General features: G+C 42.6%; 2 protein-coding genes across 2 annotated transcripts in view; both read left to right on the top strand.

The window, feature by feature from the left end:
- The window catches only part of LOC121814106 (uncharacterized protein K02A2.6-like), an 11,368-nt gene extending 7,073 nt beyond the window's left edge, over positions 1-4,295 (top strand). Inside the window, exon 2 of the mRNA XM_042218320.1 lies at positions 1-4,295. Within this exon, the coding sequence (XP_042074254.1) occupies positions 1-3,956 (3,956 nt within the window). The 3' untranslated portion in view covers positions 3,957-4,295.
- The window catches only part of grid2 (glutamate receptor, ionotropic, delta 2), a gene marked incomplete at its 5' end in the record, with an annotated part of 543,021 nt that overhangs the window by 310,385 nt on the left and 212,533 nt on the right, over positions 1-20,103 (top strand).

Here is a 20,103-nt window from a genome sequence, read left to right as displayed (position 1 = left end):
CCTTCGACGAAAGCACGGAGCAATGGAGCTCATATACGGAGCGTTTTGGATATTTCGTTGCGGCTAACGACATACAGGATGCTAAACTGGTGCCCATTTTTTTGAGTGTGATAGGCCCAAAGACTTTTACCCTGCTAAGGAGCCTGCTACAGCCAGCAAAGCCAGGCAGTAAAAGTTTCACAGAGATCGTGGACACACTGACCAAACACTTCTCGCCCAAGCCCCTCGTGATCGCTGAACGGTTCAAGTTTCACAAGCGAAACCAAGAAGAGGGTGAGTCTGTCACAATGTTCGTTGCATCGTTACGCAAATTAGCTGAACACTGTGAGTTTAAAGATGTTTTAAATGACACATTAAGAGACAGACTCGTGTGTGGTTTAAGAAATGAAGCTGCACAGAAGAAATTGCTCACGGAAAGTGATTTGACTCTTGAGAAGGCAATTAATATCAGTGTGACCATGGAAATGGCATCAAAAGAAGCCCATGCGCTACATGCTACAGACAGAGTACACAAACTAGACAATGGTAAAGCAAATGCACAGGGACCATGCTTCCGCTGTGGCAAGTTAGGACACCTTGCTAGTGATTGCTGGTGCAAAGAAATGGATTGCAACAACTGTGGAAAAAAAGGTCATGTAGCACGGGCATGCAGGAACAAAAGGTGCAAGGATAAGGGCTCAAAGCCTGGAAATAAAAGAGGCACTGCAAGATTCAAAAAAGAAAGACATGTTCACACAGTTAAGCTTCATGAGGATAGAGCAAATGACTCCTCAGATGAAGAAGTGTTGTCTGCAATAAATACTGTGCGAATACTGAAGGTGGATGAAACCTCAGACGGCTTTTGGGTCACGCCCAAACTGGAGGGACATGTTGTAAAAATGCAGATTGACACTGGGTCAAAAGCATCACTAGTGTCATATAATGTCTATAGGACATGTCTGAAGCACCTTCCACTCAAACCCTCCGACACAGTATTTAAAGGATATACTGGACATCGAGTGCCTATGAAAGGAATGGCAGAGGTGACTGTTCAATACAATGGCCAAACTGCTAAGCTGCCTGTGTATGTTACGCAGAAGAACTGCCCTGCTATAATGGGACGTGTGTGGCTCAAAACAATCAGACTCAACTGGCAAGAGGTGAGAAAGCTGTCGCATGGTTCCTCTCAGCTACAGGCCATACTGGGAAAACACCAGGAGGTTTTTCGTGAGGAACTGGGCAGCATGAAAAAAATTACAGTGAAGCTGCATCTCAAGCCTGACTCCAAGCCAGTCTTTATGAAGGCTAGACCTGTGCCGTACGCCATTCGGCCCAAGGTGGAGTCTAATTTAGACGCATTGGTCAAGAATGGTGTTCTGGAGCCGGTTACGACCAGCGAGTGGGCCACGCCCATCGTTCCAGTTCCTAAAAAGGACGGCGGAATCCGGATCTGCGGAGACTTCAAGGTATCCGTGAATCCTGTATTAACAGCAGAGCAGTATCCCCTTCCACTGATTGATGACTTATTTGCTGGTCTGAGTGGAGGACAAAAGTTCAGCAAAATAGATCTCAACCAAGCTTACCTGCAAATGCACGTTGAAGAGCAGTCACGTGACATGTTGACTATTAACACACATAAGGGACTTTTCAGATTTTGCAGGTTGCCTTTTGGCATCACATCAGCTCCAGCATTGTTTCAACGAGCGATTGATCAAATCCTGAGCGGATTACCTGGTGTGCAATGCTATCTGGATGATATCCTGTGTACAGGAGCAGATGATGAAGAGCATCTGCGCAACTTGGATGCGACCCTTCAGAGGCTGAAGGAATACGGATTGAGAGTCCGTAAGGAGAAATGTGACTTTTTCCAGTCATCTGTGGAATATCTAGGGCACGTGATTGATGCAAATGGACTTCACACTGCACCTTCGAAGATCACAGCAATCGTGGATGCACCCCCACCACGAAATGTCAGTCAGTTAAAGTCTTTCTTAGGGCTGTTGAACTACTACGGACGGTTCATACCCAACTTGGCATCACTCCTGAAACCACTGCACAACCTGCTACGCAAGGAAGAAGCATGGGAGTGGACAGCAAGCTGCCAAGAGGCCTTTCAAAAGGCAAAGGATTCACTGACTGCATCTGAGGTGCTAACCCACTTCAATCCCAAGTTCCCAATTCAGCTTGCTTGTGATGCTTCTCCCTATGGGGTGGGGGCAGTGATTTCCCACATTCTCCCAAATGGCGAAGAAAGGCCAATTGCATTCGCATCAAGGACATTAAACACAGCAGAGTCCAACTATGCTCAGCTGGAACGAGAGGCGCTGAGCATTGTATTCGGTGTTCGGAAATTCCACCAGTACCTGTACGGTAGGAAGTTTACACTGTTTACTGACCATAGGCCTCTCACAACCATCCTGGGACCCTATACAGGGATTCCATCTCTTGCTGCTTCACGTCTCCAGAGGTGGGCGTTGATATTGTCAGGACATTCTTATGACATCAAGTATCGCAAATCGGAGTCTCATTGCAATGCAGATGGGTTGTCCAGGTTACCCCTTCCTGTTAAAAAACCCGTCTCTGACACAGTTGAGATCCTCTACTTCAGGGAGGTAGAGACAGCACCTGTTTCGGCTGTGCAGGTGAAAAAGGCGTCCAGAAATGACCCTGTGTTGGCAGCAGTGCTGGACTGGATCATTAAGGGTCTGCCTGCAAGTAAGGGTGTAGACCTGAAGGCTTTCCTGGGAAAGCGGGCGGAGCTTTCTGTTCAGGCGGGATGTTTGCTGTGGGGGAGGAGAGTCATCATTCCCATGTCATTGCGACCAAAACTGTTGAAGCAACTGCATGCAGGACATAGTGGAATAGTGAGAATGAAGGAAATAGCGAGAAGCTATTTTTGGTGGCCAAATATGGACAAACAGATTGAGGAGATTGCTAAAAACTGCTCTTCGTGTCAGATGGTCCGGAACAACCCACCACTTGCTCCTCTCCATCCCTGGGAGTTCCCACAGGAGCCATGGCATCGGGTACACATTGACTTTGCAGGTCCATACGAGGACAAAATGTTTCTTGTAGCTGTTGATGCACACAGTAAATGGCCTGAAGTGACCATCATGAAATCAGCCACCACTGAAAAGACCATAGAAGCTCTAGGAGAAATGTTCAGTAGGTTTGGATCTCCTACTCAGATAGTCTCTGACAATGGACCTCAACTGGTTTCACAGGAAATGGAGGCTTTCCTACAGGCTAATGGAGTGCAGCACATTACGTCAGCTCCATACCATCCTGCAACGAATGGTCTTGCAGAAAGGTTTGTTCAGACAATGAAACATGCACTGAAAACATCACAAGGCCAAGGAACACTGCATCAGAGACTGCACAAGTTTCTGCTTAACTACCGGAATAGTCCACATGCTACCACAAGGACATCTCCTGCCAACGCAATGTTCAAAAGAGATCTGCGCACTACCTTTGATCTTTTGAAACCCTCAACTGTGAAGGACACTGTACAAAAACAACAAGAGAAACAAATCATGTACAGGGGTCAAAAGGTCAAGGACAGAGTCTTCAGCACCGGCGAGTCAGTGCAGGCCAGGAACTACCGAGGAGTACACAAGTGGGTTCCTGCAACTGTCATTGCTCAAACTGGTCCAGTTTCATATACAGTTCAGGTGGCCGATGGAGTCTGGAGAAGACACGTGGATCAGCTACTCCAGTCCGCACCAGTGTCTGCAGAAGGGTCTTGCGGAGATCTTGAAAATGCACTCATCGACTCGTCAGCCCCTTCACACACACAAGTAGAGAACTCCACCACATCAGGAACAGTGGTTCCACCTGTAAATGAGACTGTAAGAGAGACTGAGACATCTTCGGTGTCAGGAACAAAGGCTCCACAAGAGAGCACACAGACTGACGTTACCACAGACCGCCGATACCCCAATAGAGAGCGGCGGCCTCCTGTTCGTCTGAGTTATTAGATGGCACCTGACCCAAATGAACGGGGCAGAATAATCCCCATGGGTCATGGGGGAGGTTGAGGTAGTCCACCCTCACTCCCCAAGATAGCAATTAAAAGAGTTGGTGTTGTAACCTTACAGTTAATAAGAGGTGAAATGTTTGTGAGGCTATTACTGTCATGTGCCAGTGAAGACTGAAGTTTGTGAGTAGATCACCTGTTTATTTCGTAGTACATCCTTTGTAAGAGGGGAGGAGATGTTGTGTATTTTGGGTTATAACAGGACCCGTAGCGGTCATGCCCAGATGCATTATGGGAAAATGATGCTTTTAGGCTGTTGCTCGGGCTAGCTCCATGTTAAGTTATGCCGTTATAATAAATCCTCAAGTTACGTCGTGGTCCGAGTATCATTGTTATACTAGTAACCCGGAGTGAAGATATAACACTTAGATAACTTAAAAATGTTATTGTTTGGCTTTTTTAAGTATTTTATTTGTTCCTGAGTAAATCGGTTTGGCTGAGATTAAAGTTATAGTTTTTACACAGCTGAATAAACGTCAAGCAGACAACTGATTATCAGAAGTGTGAGATGCTCGAGAATATACTCCGGTGTCCTGTTATATTTTAGATAGCAAGGAGCAGACGGCTGAGTTTATTAATCTTCACCGAGACAATCTGCAAATTTAATTAAAATTTAATAAACTATCATCTTGTCTTTATTTTTAGTTAGCACATACCTTAAACACTTCAAGCTGTAAGCTAATGATAGTTATATAAGAGCAGATGCATGCTGGTGCAATAAGCTGTACGTTTTACGTCCAATGGATGCATGATCTGATTAGTCGACTGTTGTGGGATTTCTCTTTAGTGTATTGTCCTTTAATGTATTGTCTTGATGAAATGCTTTCATGTTACTTAGTTTAGTACGTCTGGTTCACACCTCATTCACGCCGAGAAACAGATGGTGAGAAACTGGTGAATGTCTCCCAGGAGACGGAAGCTCACACAGGAAGACTTGACCCCAGAGTGGGGGAGATTCACACAGGTGATAGAGAGTTTTTCTGTTTAGAGCCAAGGTGTGAACTGCAACTGTAAAAGCCTTTTGTTCTGCGACTGTGTATAAAAAGGGACCTGAATTGTTCATTGTCAGAGACGACTTTCAGTGCCCCCTGACTGACGTCCCTCCTTATGCATGAGATAGTTCAGTTCAGTTCAGTTCTTTTTTATTTCAAACATATACATTCACCAACGTTTCATAAAATCATTCCATACAGTTGTTTGAAAAGGAGTAGGCAGAAGTATATACTTATTTAGCCCTACCCCCTCAGGTTTACATCCTCATCATCTAAATTTGAACAACAAAAACGTATACAATCGCCTTCAACTTAGAACATAACATCACTCTCTCAATGCCAAAACTGTTGATCTATTATTTCTAAACCCATACTGGCAATTTGCCAACAAATCATGTTTATCCACAAAGCTATTAAATCTTTTTAGAAATAGTTTTTCCAGTATCTTAGAAAACTGGGAGAGTACCGACACTAGTCTATAATTTGTAAAACAATGCTTTTCACCTGATTTATAAATAGGAATAATTTTTGCAACTTTCATTTTTTGTGGAAAAAATTGAAAGTTGCAAAATAGCTGAAATAAAGGTGTTGTTACATCTCATCGTGTCTGCAGGCTTTGGTAATTAAAATTTCCACAACATCGACTAATCGCAAAAATAATCGGTGACTAGTCGACTATCAAAATAATCGTTTGTGGCAGCCCTACCACTCCCCCAGAGATTTAGGCAAACAGGGTTTTTCTCAGTTTCTTTAAATAACAGTTGATTTTGTCTCATTTCTGTACAACTCCTTTTTAGAATTTCTTTGCATAAAAAAGACACCAACCAGCAGAGACAGAGTTCCACCTGTTTAATGAAGATGTGGCTGCAGCAAAGGGAGAGGTGGGCTAGAGGCTCCAGACAATGAGCACCTTCGTTATCACTATAGGTGTAGATAGGTGTGGCATCAAAGAAAAACAACCCACTAGGAATATTCCAGATCCTAATCCAACAGCTGGAAACAGCAAAAGAGAGCAACTGACGTTGAGAGAGTAGCCCTCACTGAACTGAAAACACAGAAGGACGGAGGGAGAAGCTAGCTACTGTCTGGTATGCTGAATGGCAAAAAAAAAGGGGCAAGGAAAGCTGTACAAGCCCAGCACCTTCATCGCAAACCAGTTCGGATTTGTGCTACTGGGACAGAAGCACAGTGGTCACCTGTTTTTCTCAACTGAGACAATTAATAGCTACACAAGATAATGACCCCAAGCAGCAAATTTACAGCATGGAAGTCCAGACCTCAACCTGACTGAAATGCTGTGTATAAAGGAATGCTTGCAAATGTCATTGATTTGAATTTATTGCTGCTAACTGCTGGTTCTGTTAACGACTCAATCATAGAATGATGTCTCCACGGAGGATTTAGGCTGTCATCTGCTGAGGCCAGCTGAGGCTAAGAGGTAACAATCTTACCGCCGTCGTTTAGCCGCTCCGGTTCTGAGTGCCAGGACCCTCCGTCCTTTCGCCTGTCGGGACCGGGACGGCCCCCGGTTCTGGTCGGTCCAGCTGCCTGCAGTCTCCGTTTTCCCTGCTGCTGGCGCTACTGACGATTAGCTGTGGCGTTCGTGGGTGCACGCGGGAGACAGCGAGCAGGCACGGAATCAAGGATCAGAGGATGGCCCTCTGCTCGGACGAGGCTTTTCAGGAACTATTACAAAGAATCCACGACATGGAAATGAAAATCCGACGCCTTGACGAGAACGCCAAAAGCAAAAGCAATAAAACTCTGCCGGTGGCTTACGGCAAGCAACAACCAGGCGGATCAATACTGTTAAGAAATATACTCTAAAACACTTCTTCAGTAAAGACTCAGAGAAGAGAAACACACAGAACTTCTTGCTAGCAAGGGCAGCCTCCAGCACTGAGGCTCGCGCTGAGAAACTGCCCCGGTCTTTATTTATACTTCAGTGAGCGTTTGTTCCTTACATTGGAATGTGGAGGTGTACGTGTGTGTGTGTGTGTGGGGTCAGAGTGTGACCCCATAAAGACTTCCCTAAACCTGCTGGTCTCGAAGTCCAGCAGTTCATCAAACCAAAAAGCACTTAGACCCAAACAGATATAGCTACTTTAATCCTACCGTAAAACAATAAGACGGCCTCTCTCATGCTCCTAGGATGTGGGGGTGAACACCCTAGAATGTTACAGACCTCCTAGGATGAGACATTCTTTCAATATGCCACCAACTATATACTTCTACACACAAATGATTATATGCAGCATTCTACCACATGCAAACTTATATCATTAAAGTATTATACTGACTACTAAGTACAATTTTCCTATTAACAAATACCATCAACACAGAGTGGGACCCCTCCGAGCGGAGGACGTTTGTTGGGAGGAACTCCCCATTCATCAGACCTTTGTCCCCCACTTAGATGGGAGACTCCCAAGAAGATAAAGGAACATCGAAAGACACTCCAACAAGAAACAACTTCGATTATTCCTCTAAAAAATAGATTTGGGCCTCTCAGCTCATCACCGTCCAGCCCGCAACGACTGTCAGCTGCAGAGTGAGGTCACCGGAATGTAAATAAAGATAAAACAAGCCACACGAAATGTGCAAAGAGAACAGAGAACAGCAAGCGAGGGAGAGCACATCAATCAAAGGAATTGAACAGCTATGCATCAATACTAGTGTCTTTAACCCTTTATAGCCGATCGGAGCGGGCACGCTCCATTTTGCGTAACTATTTTTAAATCCCGGTAGCTCTGCAACCACGTAAGCTAGCGCAATAATTTTTTTTGCATATGAAACCGGAGGAGTTGTACTTACATCTTATGCCATCAGCTTGTCCTAGGTCACAGTTTCCTTCCACATATAGCTTTGCAAAAACTGCATAAAAATCACTTGCAGCAACAAAAACATGATATTCCAGAAACACGCTTTGCCGATCCGATCAGCTGTTTGTAACACTTCCTACGTCCATCAGCGTGAACTATCACATGACCGCATGACCTGCCCGAAACCGGAAGTGACGTCATTTTGCGGAAATGTAGTTTTTTTACGATCGGGGCCTTATGAGCCTATACTTGTGTTTTAAAAAGTTATGTTTGAGTTTATGACTTTCTGTGTCGTTTCTGGGATGCTTAGGACTCATATTGCACTGCTGGAAATAGTTTATTTTGATGCATATGCTGTTATTTTGCAAATTTGCACTATAATATTTATTTTCGTTTTTCCTGCAGTATATAAAAATTGGTGTATTTCAAAAATAAAACTATGAAGACACTCAAAATAAATTTCCTGTGGTGGGAAACTAGTTTGTGCAACTTTTTTGTATTTACAGTTTTGAGGGATAAGCCTCTTAAATTTCTCTAACTAGAAATATATGTTAAAAAAACAAAAACGATTTTCAATTTTTTTGTAGTTTATTGCACTTTTTTGCAATTTATGTAATTACTATGCACCTAATGCAGACATATTATTAAAGTTTGGGCTATAATGGTTGTATTGATGTATAGCAACTTGAAATGCTCCCAAAAATGGCTCCACAGCATGTAAAAATATAATATAAGCTCTGGCGGACTTGGTTCTATGGTAGGTCTTAAAGGGTTAATTGTCCACAAATGACAGTAAAAGAAATTTCTGAGAGGATTCCATCAATTATTGAGAATAACCCAGAGCTAGAAAAAGTTGTTGTTCATGCTGGAGCTGCTGACATCCTTTTGAAAAAATTCGAAAATTTTAAAGAAAGACTTTTTGGATTTACTTCAGAACTTTGACAACCACAAGGTGCAACTCCACGTATCTGGACCGATTCCAGCAACGCCCTACGATGAAGAATATAGCAGGGTGAAATCGTTCAGCAGGTTTGTTAAAACTGTCTGTGCTGAAAGGTCAATTCGATATCTAAATAATTTTAAGATTTTTTTTGTGGAAGGAAGCACCTGTTTACAAGAAACGAACGTAACATTAATAAGAAAGGTCAGAGGCTTTATCTTCTGAACTTGTTGTCTCACGTGAACTCATTGCCCTGTTCTCAAATTGAGATAAAGACGTCAGTATCAGCGAGACACACAGTGGACGCCAACCAGCTTTATCACACAGAGACCATGACGTACTTGCACCTTTCAGTGATAAGCCTGCCAGAGACGTATCAGCCGACCCAAAAACAATGGCACCTGACGACTCTCAAAAGAAACACAGAGTTTCAGCAACGCTGTGCAGAAACACATCAGTTGACATAGCTCAAGCAGCTGAGTTAATATGCCAGCCCCCAACAACTTCACTTCCAGCAGAGTTTACAGCGACTCCAGCCAAATATGCAGGTTCAACTCTGTGCAGAAACTCACCAGTTGATGCCTGTACACCTTCATCATCATCATCCTCATCAGTGATCATATCACCATTTAAGTCGTTTCCCGAACCCCTTCAAACCCAAATAAACAGAGGGATTCGTCTGACACCAAAAGTGGGACCACACCCACCTACTAATTATAAACAATATGGTTCTCCACTCCACCTAACCGAGTCTGATATCTGATACCGACCGGACGCCGTTACCAGATTGCATCATTCCCACCAAAATGTGTCCAGTCACACTCATTCATATACTGAAAGCAAAATACCAGTTATTATAAGCAACAGATCCTTACACAATAAAAGTACTTATAATCGAACAGTACAGAATCTGAATATAATACTGTGCAAAAATAATCTCTCAATCACTGAAAGAAATATTAAAGCAGCTGTACTAAATATTAGATCTCTATCAGGGAAGTCTCTCCTAATCAATGATTACATCATTTCACATGATATACATGTTCTCTTTCTTTCAGAAACTTGGTTAGATGGAAATTCAGAACAAGCTGTATTAATCGAGACTTGCCCAACTGATTATCACTTCATTAGTGAGACCAGAAAAAACAAAAGAGGTGGTGGTCTTGCTGTAATCTTTCACCAATCACTAAACTTTAAAAAGGTATCGCTAGGTGAGTTCAGCACCTTTGAATATTTAGCTACTGAAATAAATGAACCAAACAAAGTTTTATTTTTAAACATATATAGACCACCAAAATCTAATACAAACTTTTTTAATGATTTCAATGACCTTTGCTCTGCAATATGTCTAGACTATGACCAGATAGCAATTGTGGGAGATTTTAACATTCATACTGACAAGCTTCAAGATAGCGGAACAAAAGCATTAATTTATGTCCTCCATAACTTTGATCTAATCCAGCACATTAGTGAGCCAACGCATAATCGAGGACACACTCTGGACCTACTTATTAGCAAAGATCTAAATATCTCTAACATTGCCGTTACTGATGTTGCATTATCTGATAATTTCTGCATTTCATTTGATAGCAACATCTTAGCCAATACACCTAATCAGAGTAAGATCACTGTTAAAAAACGCTTCCTTAAAGAAAACTCAGCTGAATATTTTAAACTGATGTACACTTCCACCTTGTTTAAATCACCAACATCCACCAACACACATTCAGTAAACAAACTGACAGATGATTTTCTATCCACAATCTTAGACATGATGGATAAGATTGCACCATTCAAGGTTAAAACTGTCTCTAGTAAAAAGAAGTCTCCGTGGAGAAGTGATCCACTGGTATGTAATGAAAAAAGAGAGTGCCGGCGTGCTGAGAGAAGATGGCGGAAAACTCGACTCCAGGTTCACTGCGAGATATATAAAGAGAGGCTAAATAAGTATCAACTAGCCCTGAAGGATGCAAGGGAGTCATTTTTCTCTGAGATTATTCATAGAAACAACAATAATGCTTGGAAATTATTTGCTACAGTGGAGAGATTAACTGCTACTCCAGTGGCAATAGCCCCCGAACTAAGCTCCACCAGGGCCTGCAATGAATTTGCCAGCTTCTTTATTGAAAAGATCTTGAAAATCAGAAGATCGATTGGCACATTAGTTTCAACCCCAATACCGACGTTAAGCCCAATTAGCACTTATGCAGAGAAAATGACTCACTTTCAAATAATAATAAAATAAATAAAGCCTAATAAATCAATCAAGCCTCGATAAAATTATTGACAATCTAAGCTCTGCCACCTGCTGCTTGGATATATTACCGACAGGTTTTCTTAAAAAGGTCCTCCCAGCCATCAAGAGGATCTGATCCAAATAGTTAACGCATTCCTCCTATCAGGTGTCTTTCCCAAAGCCTTAAAAACAGCAGTTATCAAACCAATATTAAAGAAAAAGAACCTAGACAGCACATTAATGCAAAACTACAGACCAATCTCTAATCTTCCATTTATCGGTAAAATTATTGGAAAAGCTGTTTTCCAGCAGTTAAACAGCTTTCTCACAATGAACAACCGCTTTGATATTTATCAGTCTAGTTTTCGTAGGCACCATAGCACCGAGACAGCCCTTGTCAAAGTGTTTAATGACATCCGTATAAATATTCAAAACGGGAAATCCACAGTATTGGTACTACTGGACCTTAGTGCGGCGTTTGACACCGTTGATCATGATATAGTACTGGAACGTCTAGAGAGCTGTGCCGGACTCACTGGTACAGCACTCGACTGGTTCAAGTCCTACCTTAAGAACAGGAACTTCTATGTGTCAATTAGCCAATTTTCATCACAAAATATAGAAATCACATGCGGGGTCCCCCAGGGTTCCATCCTAGGGCCCCTCTTATTTAGCATTTACATGCTCCCGTTAAGCCAGATTATAACCACTAATAATATTAACTACCACAATTATGCAGACGATACTTCAACTTTATATCTCAATGTCACCAGGTGATATTGAACCTATCCAAACTCTTAATAAATGCATTGAGCAAATTAATAATTGGATGTCTCATAATTTCCTTCAACTGAACAATAACAAAACTGAAGTACTTATCTTTGGACCCAAAAAAGATCGATTAAATATCAGTAATCAGCTCAAACTGGTCCAACTAGAAACTACCGATCCAGGCCAGAAATTTAGGTGTAATAATGGACTCAGACCTGAACCTCCAGGGCCACATAAAAGTTATAACAAAGTCAGCCTTCTATCACCTGAGGAACATTTCTAGGATTAAAGGACTGATGACACAAGGAGACCTAGAAAAACTCATCCATGCATTTATCTCTAGCCGCCTTGATTACTGTAACAGTATCTTCACAGGTTTACCCAAAAAATCAATTAGACAACTGCAGCTGATTCAGAACGCTGCTGCTCGTGTTCGCACTAGAACCAAGACAATAGAGCACATTACTCCAGTTCTAAAGTCATTACACTAGCTCCCTGTAGCTCAGAGAATAGACTTTAAAGTGCTTTTATTAGTTTATAAATCTTTTAATGGGTTAGCACCAGAGTACATTATGGATCTGCTATCATGGTACAAACCATCTAGATCAGTCAGGTCCTCCAGCTCTCGTTTATTGACCGTCCCTAGAACCAGAACTAAACATGGAGAAGCAGCTTTTAGTTTCTATGCTCCTCACATCTGACACAATATCTGGAGAATGCAAAGCTGCAGAGACACTGAACTCTTTTAATTCTGAAATTAAAACTTACTAATTTAGACTTGCTTATGAGTAACTGATCCTATTATGGCTCTCTACCTGTTTGTTTTAATTTTTTCATATAAATTATTGTCTTGATTATTGTTTTATTGTAAATGTTTTCTTGTATTTTACTTTTATAGTGTTTTACATTTTATTTTTTGTGTTTTATTTTAATCATGTAAAGGACCTTGAATTGCCTTGTGCTGAAAGTGTGCTATACAAATAAAATTGCCTTGCCTTGCCTTGCCTTACCTCAGCCACTCTTACAGCTACACTGGGAGATCAAAAGCTTGATCACTATCCCCAACTCCACCTTGCATCCAGTTTGTCATCAAGCAACCAAAACTGAAAGAGGTCAGGGAGGTCATGCTAGCTGGTCACAAGTTAGTGCCTGATCACCCCCAGCTCAGTCAGTCTGGAGAAACACCCAGTGGCCCCAGGTAGATCACTAGTTGCACCAAAAGGTGTGTGTTATAAGAAGACTATGACTGATTAATAGTTGTTCACCCACACCCTTGAGATAACCGTCAAGACTTTGAAGATACCACCTTCATGCTTTGTAACCCTTACTACAGGCAGATCTTGAATAGAGAGCGAACTAAGTTTTCCATAAGTCTACTTGATCTTTGAAGAAATCTTTCCTTTGATTTTATTCACTGTTATGTGGTCCATTTTGCTGCTGCTCCTTCTGGGTCTGCCTGCACAACTTCTATTTCCAGTCCTGAATGTGAACCTGTGTTTGAACTGTGCCTATAGTAAATTGCACAAGACACAGCTGAGTGAGGGCTAATGAAGATGAAAAGGGGGAGCTCGAAAAAAAATGGCTACTGTGAAGTTGTTTAATGGTGTTAATTTTTTTTATGGGTCTGGTGGACTCATGGTATTACTGGGTTATTAAGTTAATACCTATAACAGTTTATGTATGAACTTTTAACAGATGTTTACTTTGTCCCCATTTCAAACAATATAGACCACATATATGGTTAAAATCTGGCATTTACCTTCTGTCCACAATTTGGGTGGAAAAAAATCCAAACATATTTTTCTTGAAGCAAGGTTTTCAAATCCTATTGATGTTTACTTCTTTGAACTTAATTAGAAATGGAAAAGATTCACATTAGCCCGACCGAATAAATGGCCTTTTTCGTATCCCGCCTATACAACAACTAAAGGGCAACTCTGACCTGTGTGTTGCATATGTACAGGGAGTGCAGAATTATTAGGCAAATGAGTATTTTGTCCACATCATCCTCTTCATGCATGTTGTCTTACTCCAAGCTGTATAGGCTCGAAAGCCTACTACCAATTAAGCATATTAGGTGATGTGCATCTCTGTAATGAGAAGGGGTGTGGTCTAATGACATCAACACCCTATATCAGGTAGTGCATAATTATTAGGCAACGTCCTTTCCTTTGGCAAAATGGGTCAAAAGAAGGACTTGACAGGCTCAGAAAAGTCAAAAATAGTGAGATATCTTGCAGAGGGATGCAGCAGTCTCAAAATTGCAAAGCTTCTGATGCGTGATCATCGAACAATCAAGCGTTTCATTCAAAATAGTCAACAGGGTCGCAAGAAGCGTGTGGAAAAACCAAGGCGCAAAATAACTGCCCATGAACTGAGAAAAGTCAAGCGTGCAGCTGCCAAGATGCCACTTGCCACCAGTTTGGCCATATTTCAGAGCTGCAACATCACTGGAGTGCCCAAAAGCACAAGGTGTGCAATACTCAGAGACATGGCCAAGGTAAGAAAGGCTGAAAGACGACCACCACTGAACAAGACACACAAGCTGAAACGTCAAGACTGGGCCAAGAAATATCTCAAGACTGGTTTTTCTAAGGTTTTATGGACTGATGAAATGAGAGTGAGTCTTGATGGGCCAGATGGATGGGCCCGTGGCTGGATTGGTAAAGGGCAGAGAGCTCCAGTCCGACTCAGACGCCAGCAAGGTGGAGGTGGAGTACTGGTTTGGGCTGGTATCATCAAAGATGAGCTTGTGGGGCCTTTTCGGGTTGAGGATGGAGTCAAGCTCAACTCCCAGTCCTAATTTTTTTTTTTGCCTGTCCCGTTTGGCTCTTTTGCCATCAGAATTGTTGTCTAAAGGCAAAGAAAGATGCCCAACGGATTTACTTTACCAAATTGACCATCCCAGCCTTGCCATAATGGTCCATTTGATTCACCTTTTATTGTTTATTTTATTTTCACTTGCTTGAATACGGGACAGACTTGACTGGGGGAAAGAAGGGAAAGAAAGAGGGAAAGAGAAACAGCTGAGAAGAGGGACGGGGGAGAAGGGCAAAAAACAAAAACCAACAGAATGGGCAGAAAAAAAAAAAAAATGCATATCATACTGACCGCTAAAAAAAACATGAACATATATCGATCACCTGGATCACCTGTTGAGAAAGAAAAAAGAAAACAAGCAGAAGAGAACAAGAGTAATAGAATAAACAACATCACAATGATATATGGGAATATGACAGTAAATACTAAATATTAAACATTATTGTGCAGCACATAAGATCAACAGAACACAGTGTGCTTTGAGGTAGGAGCCAAAAAGGGTGTAGTTTGTGGGTGTGATCACCCGTGTGTACACCTGTGAGCATGGACGCGCTTGTTTTTTTTAAAAGGTTCCTTCATGTAATGATCTGCTAGAGGGTGTGGGGGGGCCACAGCCCCGTCCTCCAGGGCATGAAGCAGGTATGGAGGAGATCAAAACTCCAGACATCCAGAGGCCCCCAGAACACAAGAGACCAAGGAAGACCAACAGAGGGGCAGCCGCTGCCACTGTCCCAGAAAGAGCTGAGGAGAGTCCCAGATGAGGGTCACTCAGCAGCCGGGAGCAGAAGCAGTGACGCGCCCGTGAGCTCCGCCGGCAGCCAGCTGTGCCTGAGTGACCGAGCCCCAGGCCGAGAGGCCGGGGGCACCCCACCTCCGAAGTGGCCCGAGCGAGCCCCAGGCTCCAGGCCCCGATAAGCGGCCGCCAAGGAGTGAGCCGGTGTGTACCTGGACGCCCATCCCCAGACACAAAGAACCACCAACGCACCGATGTCTGAGGGAGTCCGCCACTGGCAGGGGAAGTGGTGGTGGGGGGAGATAGGCCTCCAAACCTTGGAGGGCCTGAGATGTCCCCAGAGAGGTGGCGTCCTGATACCCAACCTGACATATAGACACAGACATACAGGCACACACAGATACAAACATCCATTCCCACCCTCATGCTCTCATATGCACTTACTCCACACTCAACCAACGTGGAGACAGACATAAAGAGACGCTGTACACACGATCACACTCCCCAAGCGTACTCTACAAACCGGGTCTAGGTACCCTTGCCCCTGGAGGGGGGAACTGCACCCAGACCCAGGTGGTGTTACCGTCTTTGTCACCTCGCTAAGTAAGTTAGCTGGATTTGATTGTTGACGATTTCGCGTGATCCTGGATCGTTCGGTTCCCCGAAGCTCATCCGGGACTTGCTGTCATAGCAACAGATCCGTAAGCGTAAACCTGCTCGGGAGCAGGCTTACTTTATGTAAACAAGATTAGATCGCGGCCACTCAGGTATGTCCGCTTCATTTATACGAAAGCAACAGCGATATTTTACCACTGTTTTACCATAAATAAATATTATCAATGTAACTAAAGATAATGCAGTACTTGATCCTTTTATTGATTTCATACAGATACATACAGGTCATTTCCTAAAAAAAGGGAAATGTACTATTAATCATTCTATTTCATGTATTTGATTATTTCAGATGTAATTCATAGTTTAGAGTAGTAATAGTAAATTACTTCATGTAACAAGATGAGAGACCACGGCTATAAAAGCGAAGGTGGATTTGGGAAGTCTGTCGCAGCCATGTCCTGTCCGTATACGCGAGCCACCCATTGCGGAAGGTGCAAGATTGATAAGGAGAGTCCTCAGAATCCAGCGTATATTGCGGGATAGACAGGATCCTTTAGCTCAGCGCGACAGTGTGCTCATAGAGAGATATCGATATTCCCGTGAGGGTATTATTTACTTAACCAACTTGTTGACGAGGGGGTGCAGGACCACCACCTGTCTTTTTTTGCTCTGCCCTTTTCTTGGTTGCTGTTATGAACAAACAAACAGATTATTTCAGGGTCTCTTTCCAAGAGACTAAAAGCAATATAAGTGATAAATATTACCATTCTGTAGAATATTCTTATATTTCACTTTTACTTGTTCCCATGTTCTAGTGGGTCCTGTTGTGGCTCTAATGTGAAAGAGGATATAATGTAATATAATGTAATATAATATAATATTTACCCTACCGCCTACTGGTGTTGGCCAGAGGGGCCGATGGCGCGATATGGCAGCCTGGCTTCTGTCAGTCTGCCCCAGGGCAGCTGTGGCTACAACCGTAGCTGCCTCCACCAGTGTGTGAATGTGAGAGTGAATGAATAGTGGCATTGTAAAGCGCTTTGGGTGCCTTGAAAAGCGCTATATAAATCCAATCCATTATTATTATTATTATTAAATTACTTACGAGTTTAATTTGTCAGCAACTTTCTGCCAGCCCTCTCTCCTTGCTTTTGCAGCCTTTGCAGTGTTCCCTTGCGTTTTAATTAAACTCTGAAACTCCTGAAATCCCTCAATCAAGAGTTCTTGCTCTGCTGCCGAAAAATACCGAGCGCGCTCCTTCGACATTTTCGCCGACCAATCAAAGGGTTGCCGATCAATGTTTCTACTATCGATGCGTAGCCCCTGTTAAGCCACCCAGTGATCTCACATTACTTCATCCAGCTATACTAATCGTCAACAACAGGTGTGTTCGGAGAACCGGAATAGCGAGCTCAAAGTTAGCGCGATGATTTGATCTTGGATGTGTCATTTGATCTTGGATGTAGTAAGCGAGGTACGAAGAACGGACCCCTGATGTCCTACACAAGAGTAAACACCATTTGTGTTGGCCCTGGTTTTACTATCTTGGCAACCAAGTAGTTGGCTCATTCTTTGGGCAAGAAGGCCAATCTAATGGTCGATCTAATCCTTCTCTTCAAACTCACTGTCAGACCCTGAATTGGGGTTGCTGCTGTAGCTCACCTGGCTGAACAAGTTACACATGTAGTGAAGGCTGGAGTCCTCGCTGCAGGGACTGGTTTTGAGTCTGTCTCAGACCATCTCCTCTCATTCTCTCTCCACCCCACTTTCTACTGTCCTATCCAATAAAGAAAAAAAAGGACTCATGTTCTGAAAACTCATCAGCTTCAAAATCTTCCTTTCTTCTAAAATCACTGAAGTTCTCAGAGCGGAAAATCTTTTCACTGTCTTGATCAATAAGAAGCCACACGGGCAAAGCTATTTATTTGTTGTGGCCCACATCCAATCTGCTGCTGGGACAGAGCATGAGAAAATATAGAAAGATTCCTGCAAGGCAGAGGGTAAAATGTGTGGGAATTTGGGAGCAGACAGGTGTAGGTGATAGAAATACAACAATGCTGCAACCTTGTAAGGGAAAACACACTTATACAAATACACATGCACACACACAGCACACGCACACACACACACACACACACACACACAGCACACACACACCAGGACACAGCACCTCCACAACTTTATGACCCATGGGTCCAGTGGGCCTGAAAACCACGTGAGAGAGAGAAGATAATCTAATCCTCATTAAGAGAATGAGGTTTGGGAAATCCTACAAAACATTTCATAGGACCAAACCATGCTATTGTGGTTTGGTCCTCTGTTCCTGTAGTATTTAATGTTCTGTCTGTGGCACATTTTAATCGTAATATTCTATATATTTTCATGTCCTCAATAATATCCACTAGCAGAATAACACATAATCTCTTTTTCTCAGTTATTGACCCAGGAGTCTTGGAGTGACATAAACAAACTAGGAAAGGCTAATCCAAAAAAACACAAAGGAAAATAAAGAAAAACTATAAGATTAGAGACTCATTTATATTCAGGTGGAGATTAATTGTTTCTTAGATATAGACATTGTTAAATGACCAGAGTGGTAGTTCAGTTCAACTCACAAGAAGGTCATGATCAAACAATATAGAAAGAAATATCATTTAAGAAGAAAGAAGGCAGCTTAGAGCAGGGGAGAAGAATTTGGACACTTAAGGCATATGAAAGCAGGAGTAGTGTGTGTGTAGGTGTGTGTGTGTTTGTATGGAGATAGGAAAGTGATGCACATCTAAAAGGTGCCAAGCCTTTTATAAAGTGTTGGTTTTTTACAAGTGTTTGTTAAGCTCTCTGTGGGGACTCGGAGAATGTGAAGCCCCAGGCTTTAAGGTAAAACGAATAAAAAGAGAGCAAGAAAAAGAGGAAAATAAAAAAAGTGGTGAATGGAAACCAGCACTTCCATCTATAGGGATAGGAGTCGTGCCAAAGGCAGTCAGACGCTGATGGTTTAGAACCTAAAGCGTTTATTTCTCTTATGGAACTAAACTTCCCAAGTTTAGGCTAGCCCCAAAGGGCTGTGTTTCTAACCACAACTTTAAATGAGAAATAGATTCTCTAGAATTCTTTTACAAGAAGAAGTCCCACATTTCATTTTTAAGGTGTAAGTCTATATTTTAAGAATCACTGCTTTCAGCAACAGTGGAATGCCTGAGGCAGGTATTCGGATAGCCAGAGGTAATGGCCGAGGAGGGGGTAAATATGCCTCCTGTTAGTATTCGGTGGGTTCTCCGTCTAAACACTGCTTATCAAAACTTCTTCCCCCCACCTACACCATTGCTTTTTCTTCCCACTCACCACTTACAAAACTGTTTTGAACCCACCATCTGTTGATTCTGACAAAGAACCTTACCTGTAAAGAAGTATTCCTTGCCAATACTTTTAATTATGTTAAAACCATATTATCCACAAGTTTCAAAAAGCTGAAATAGTACACATCGATTGGAATTATACTCTACGACTCCCTTTGGCCTCAACCCAATTCACCATGTAAAAAAAACTCACCCTGATTAAAAAAAGGGATGTAAGGTAATCCGTCCCAAACTCATTTATGTTAGCATGGATTCTGTGGCCTCAAAAAATTCATATTATAATGTGGACAATGTGCAATCAAATGCCATTTCAGGGTGTAGGGCAAGCACAAATCATTGGAGAAAAACCTGGTAGCTTGATCAAGCTGTTTGGATGGAGGGATGGATGGATCCTCTTTTACAATTTAAGTTTGGGTATTTTCTAATAGAACTGGAACAAAACAAATGCAAACAACTTAAGCTTTAAATGCCTCATGCTGGAAGTGTCATGAATCGCTGTGCGGCAGGCAGGAGTTGGACCCAAAATGCAGGACTCACAGACTCAGGGAGGTGAACTCAAAACTCAGCTTTATTTGCTGGCAGGGAAAAAACATACAAACTAATCTAAACTGGGACCTTAGAAAACTCACAGAGAGACACACAGGGAGATCCACATAGCATGAGGGACGACGCGACACTGACTCAGAGAAACACAGGGTTTAAATACACTGGGAAGTAACGAGGGGAATGAGACACAGAAGGAGGGCACAGCTGGGAGAAATCAGGACTGACGAGACAAGCAAAGCAGGACGCATTCACATGAG

This window comes from Haplochromis burtoni, unplaced genomic scaffold (genome assembly GCF_018398535.1).
Source record: "Haplochromis burtoni strain Fernald_Lab_line unplaced genomic scaffold, NCSU_Asbu1 Contig_18, whole genome shotgun sequence".
Classification (NCBI taxonomy): Eukaryota; Metazoa; Chordata; class Actinopteri; order Cichliformes; family Cichlidae; genus Haplochromis; species Haplochromis burtoni.
Note: the sequence above shows the minus strand (reverse complement) of the source record. Positions and strands in the feature narration are given on the sequence as shown.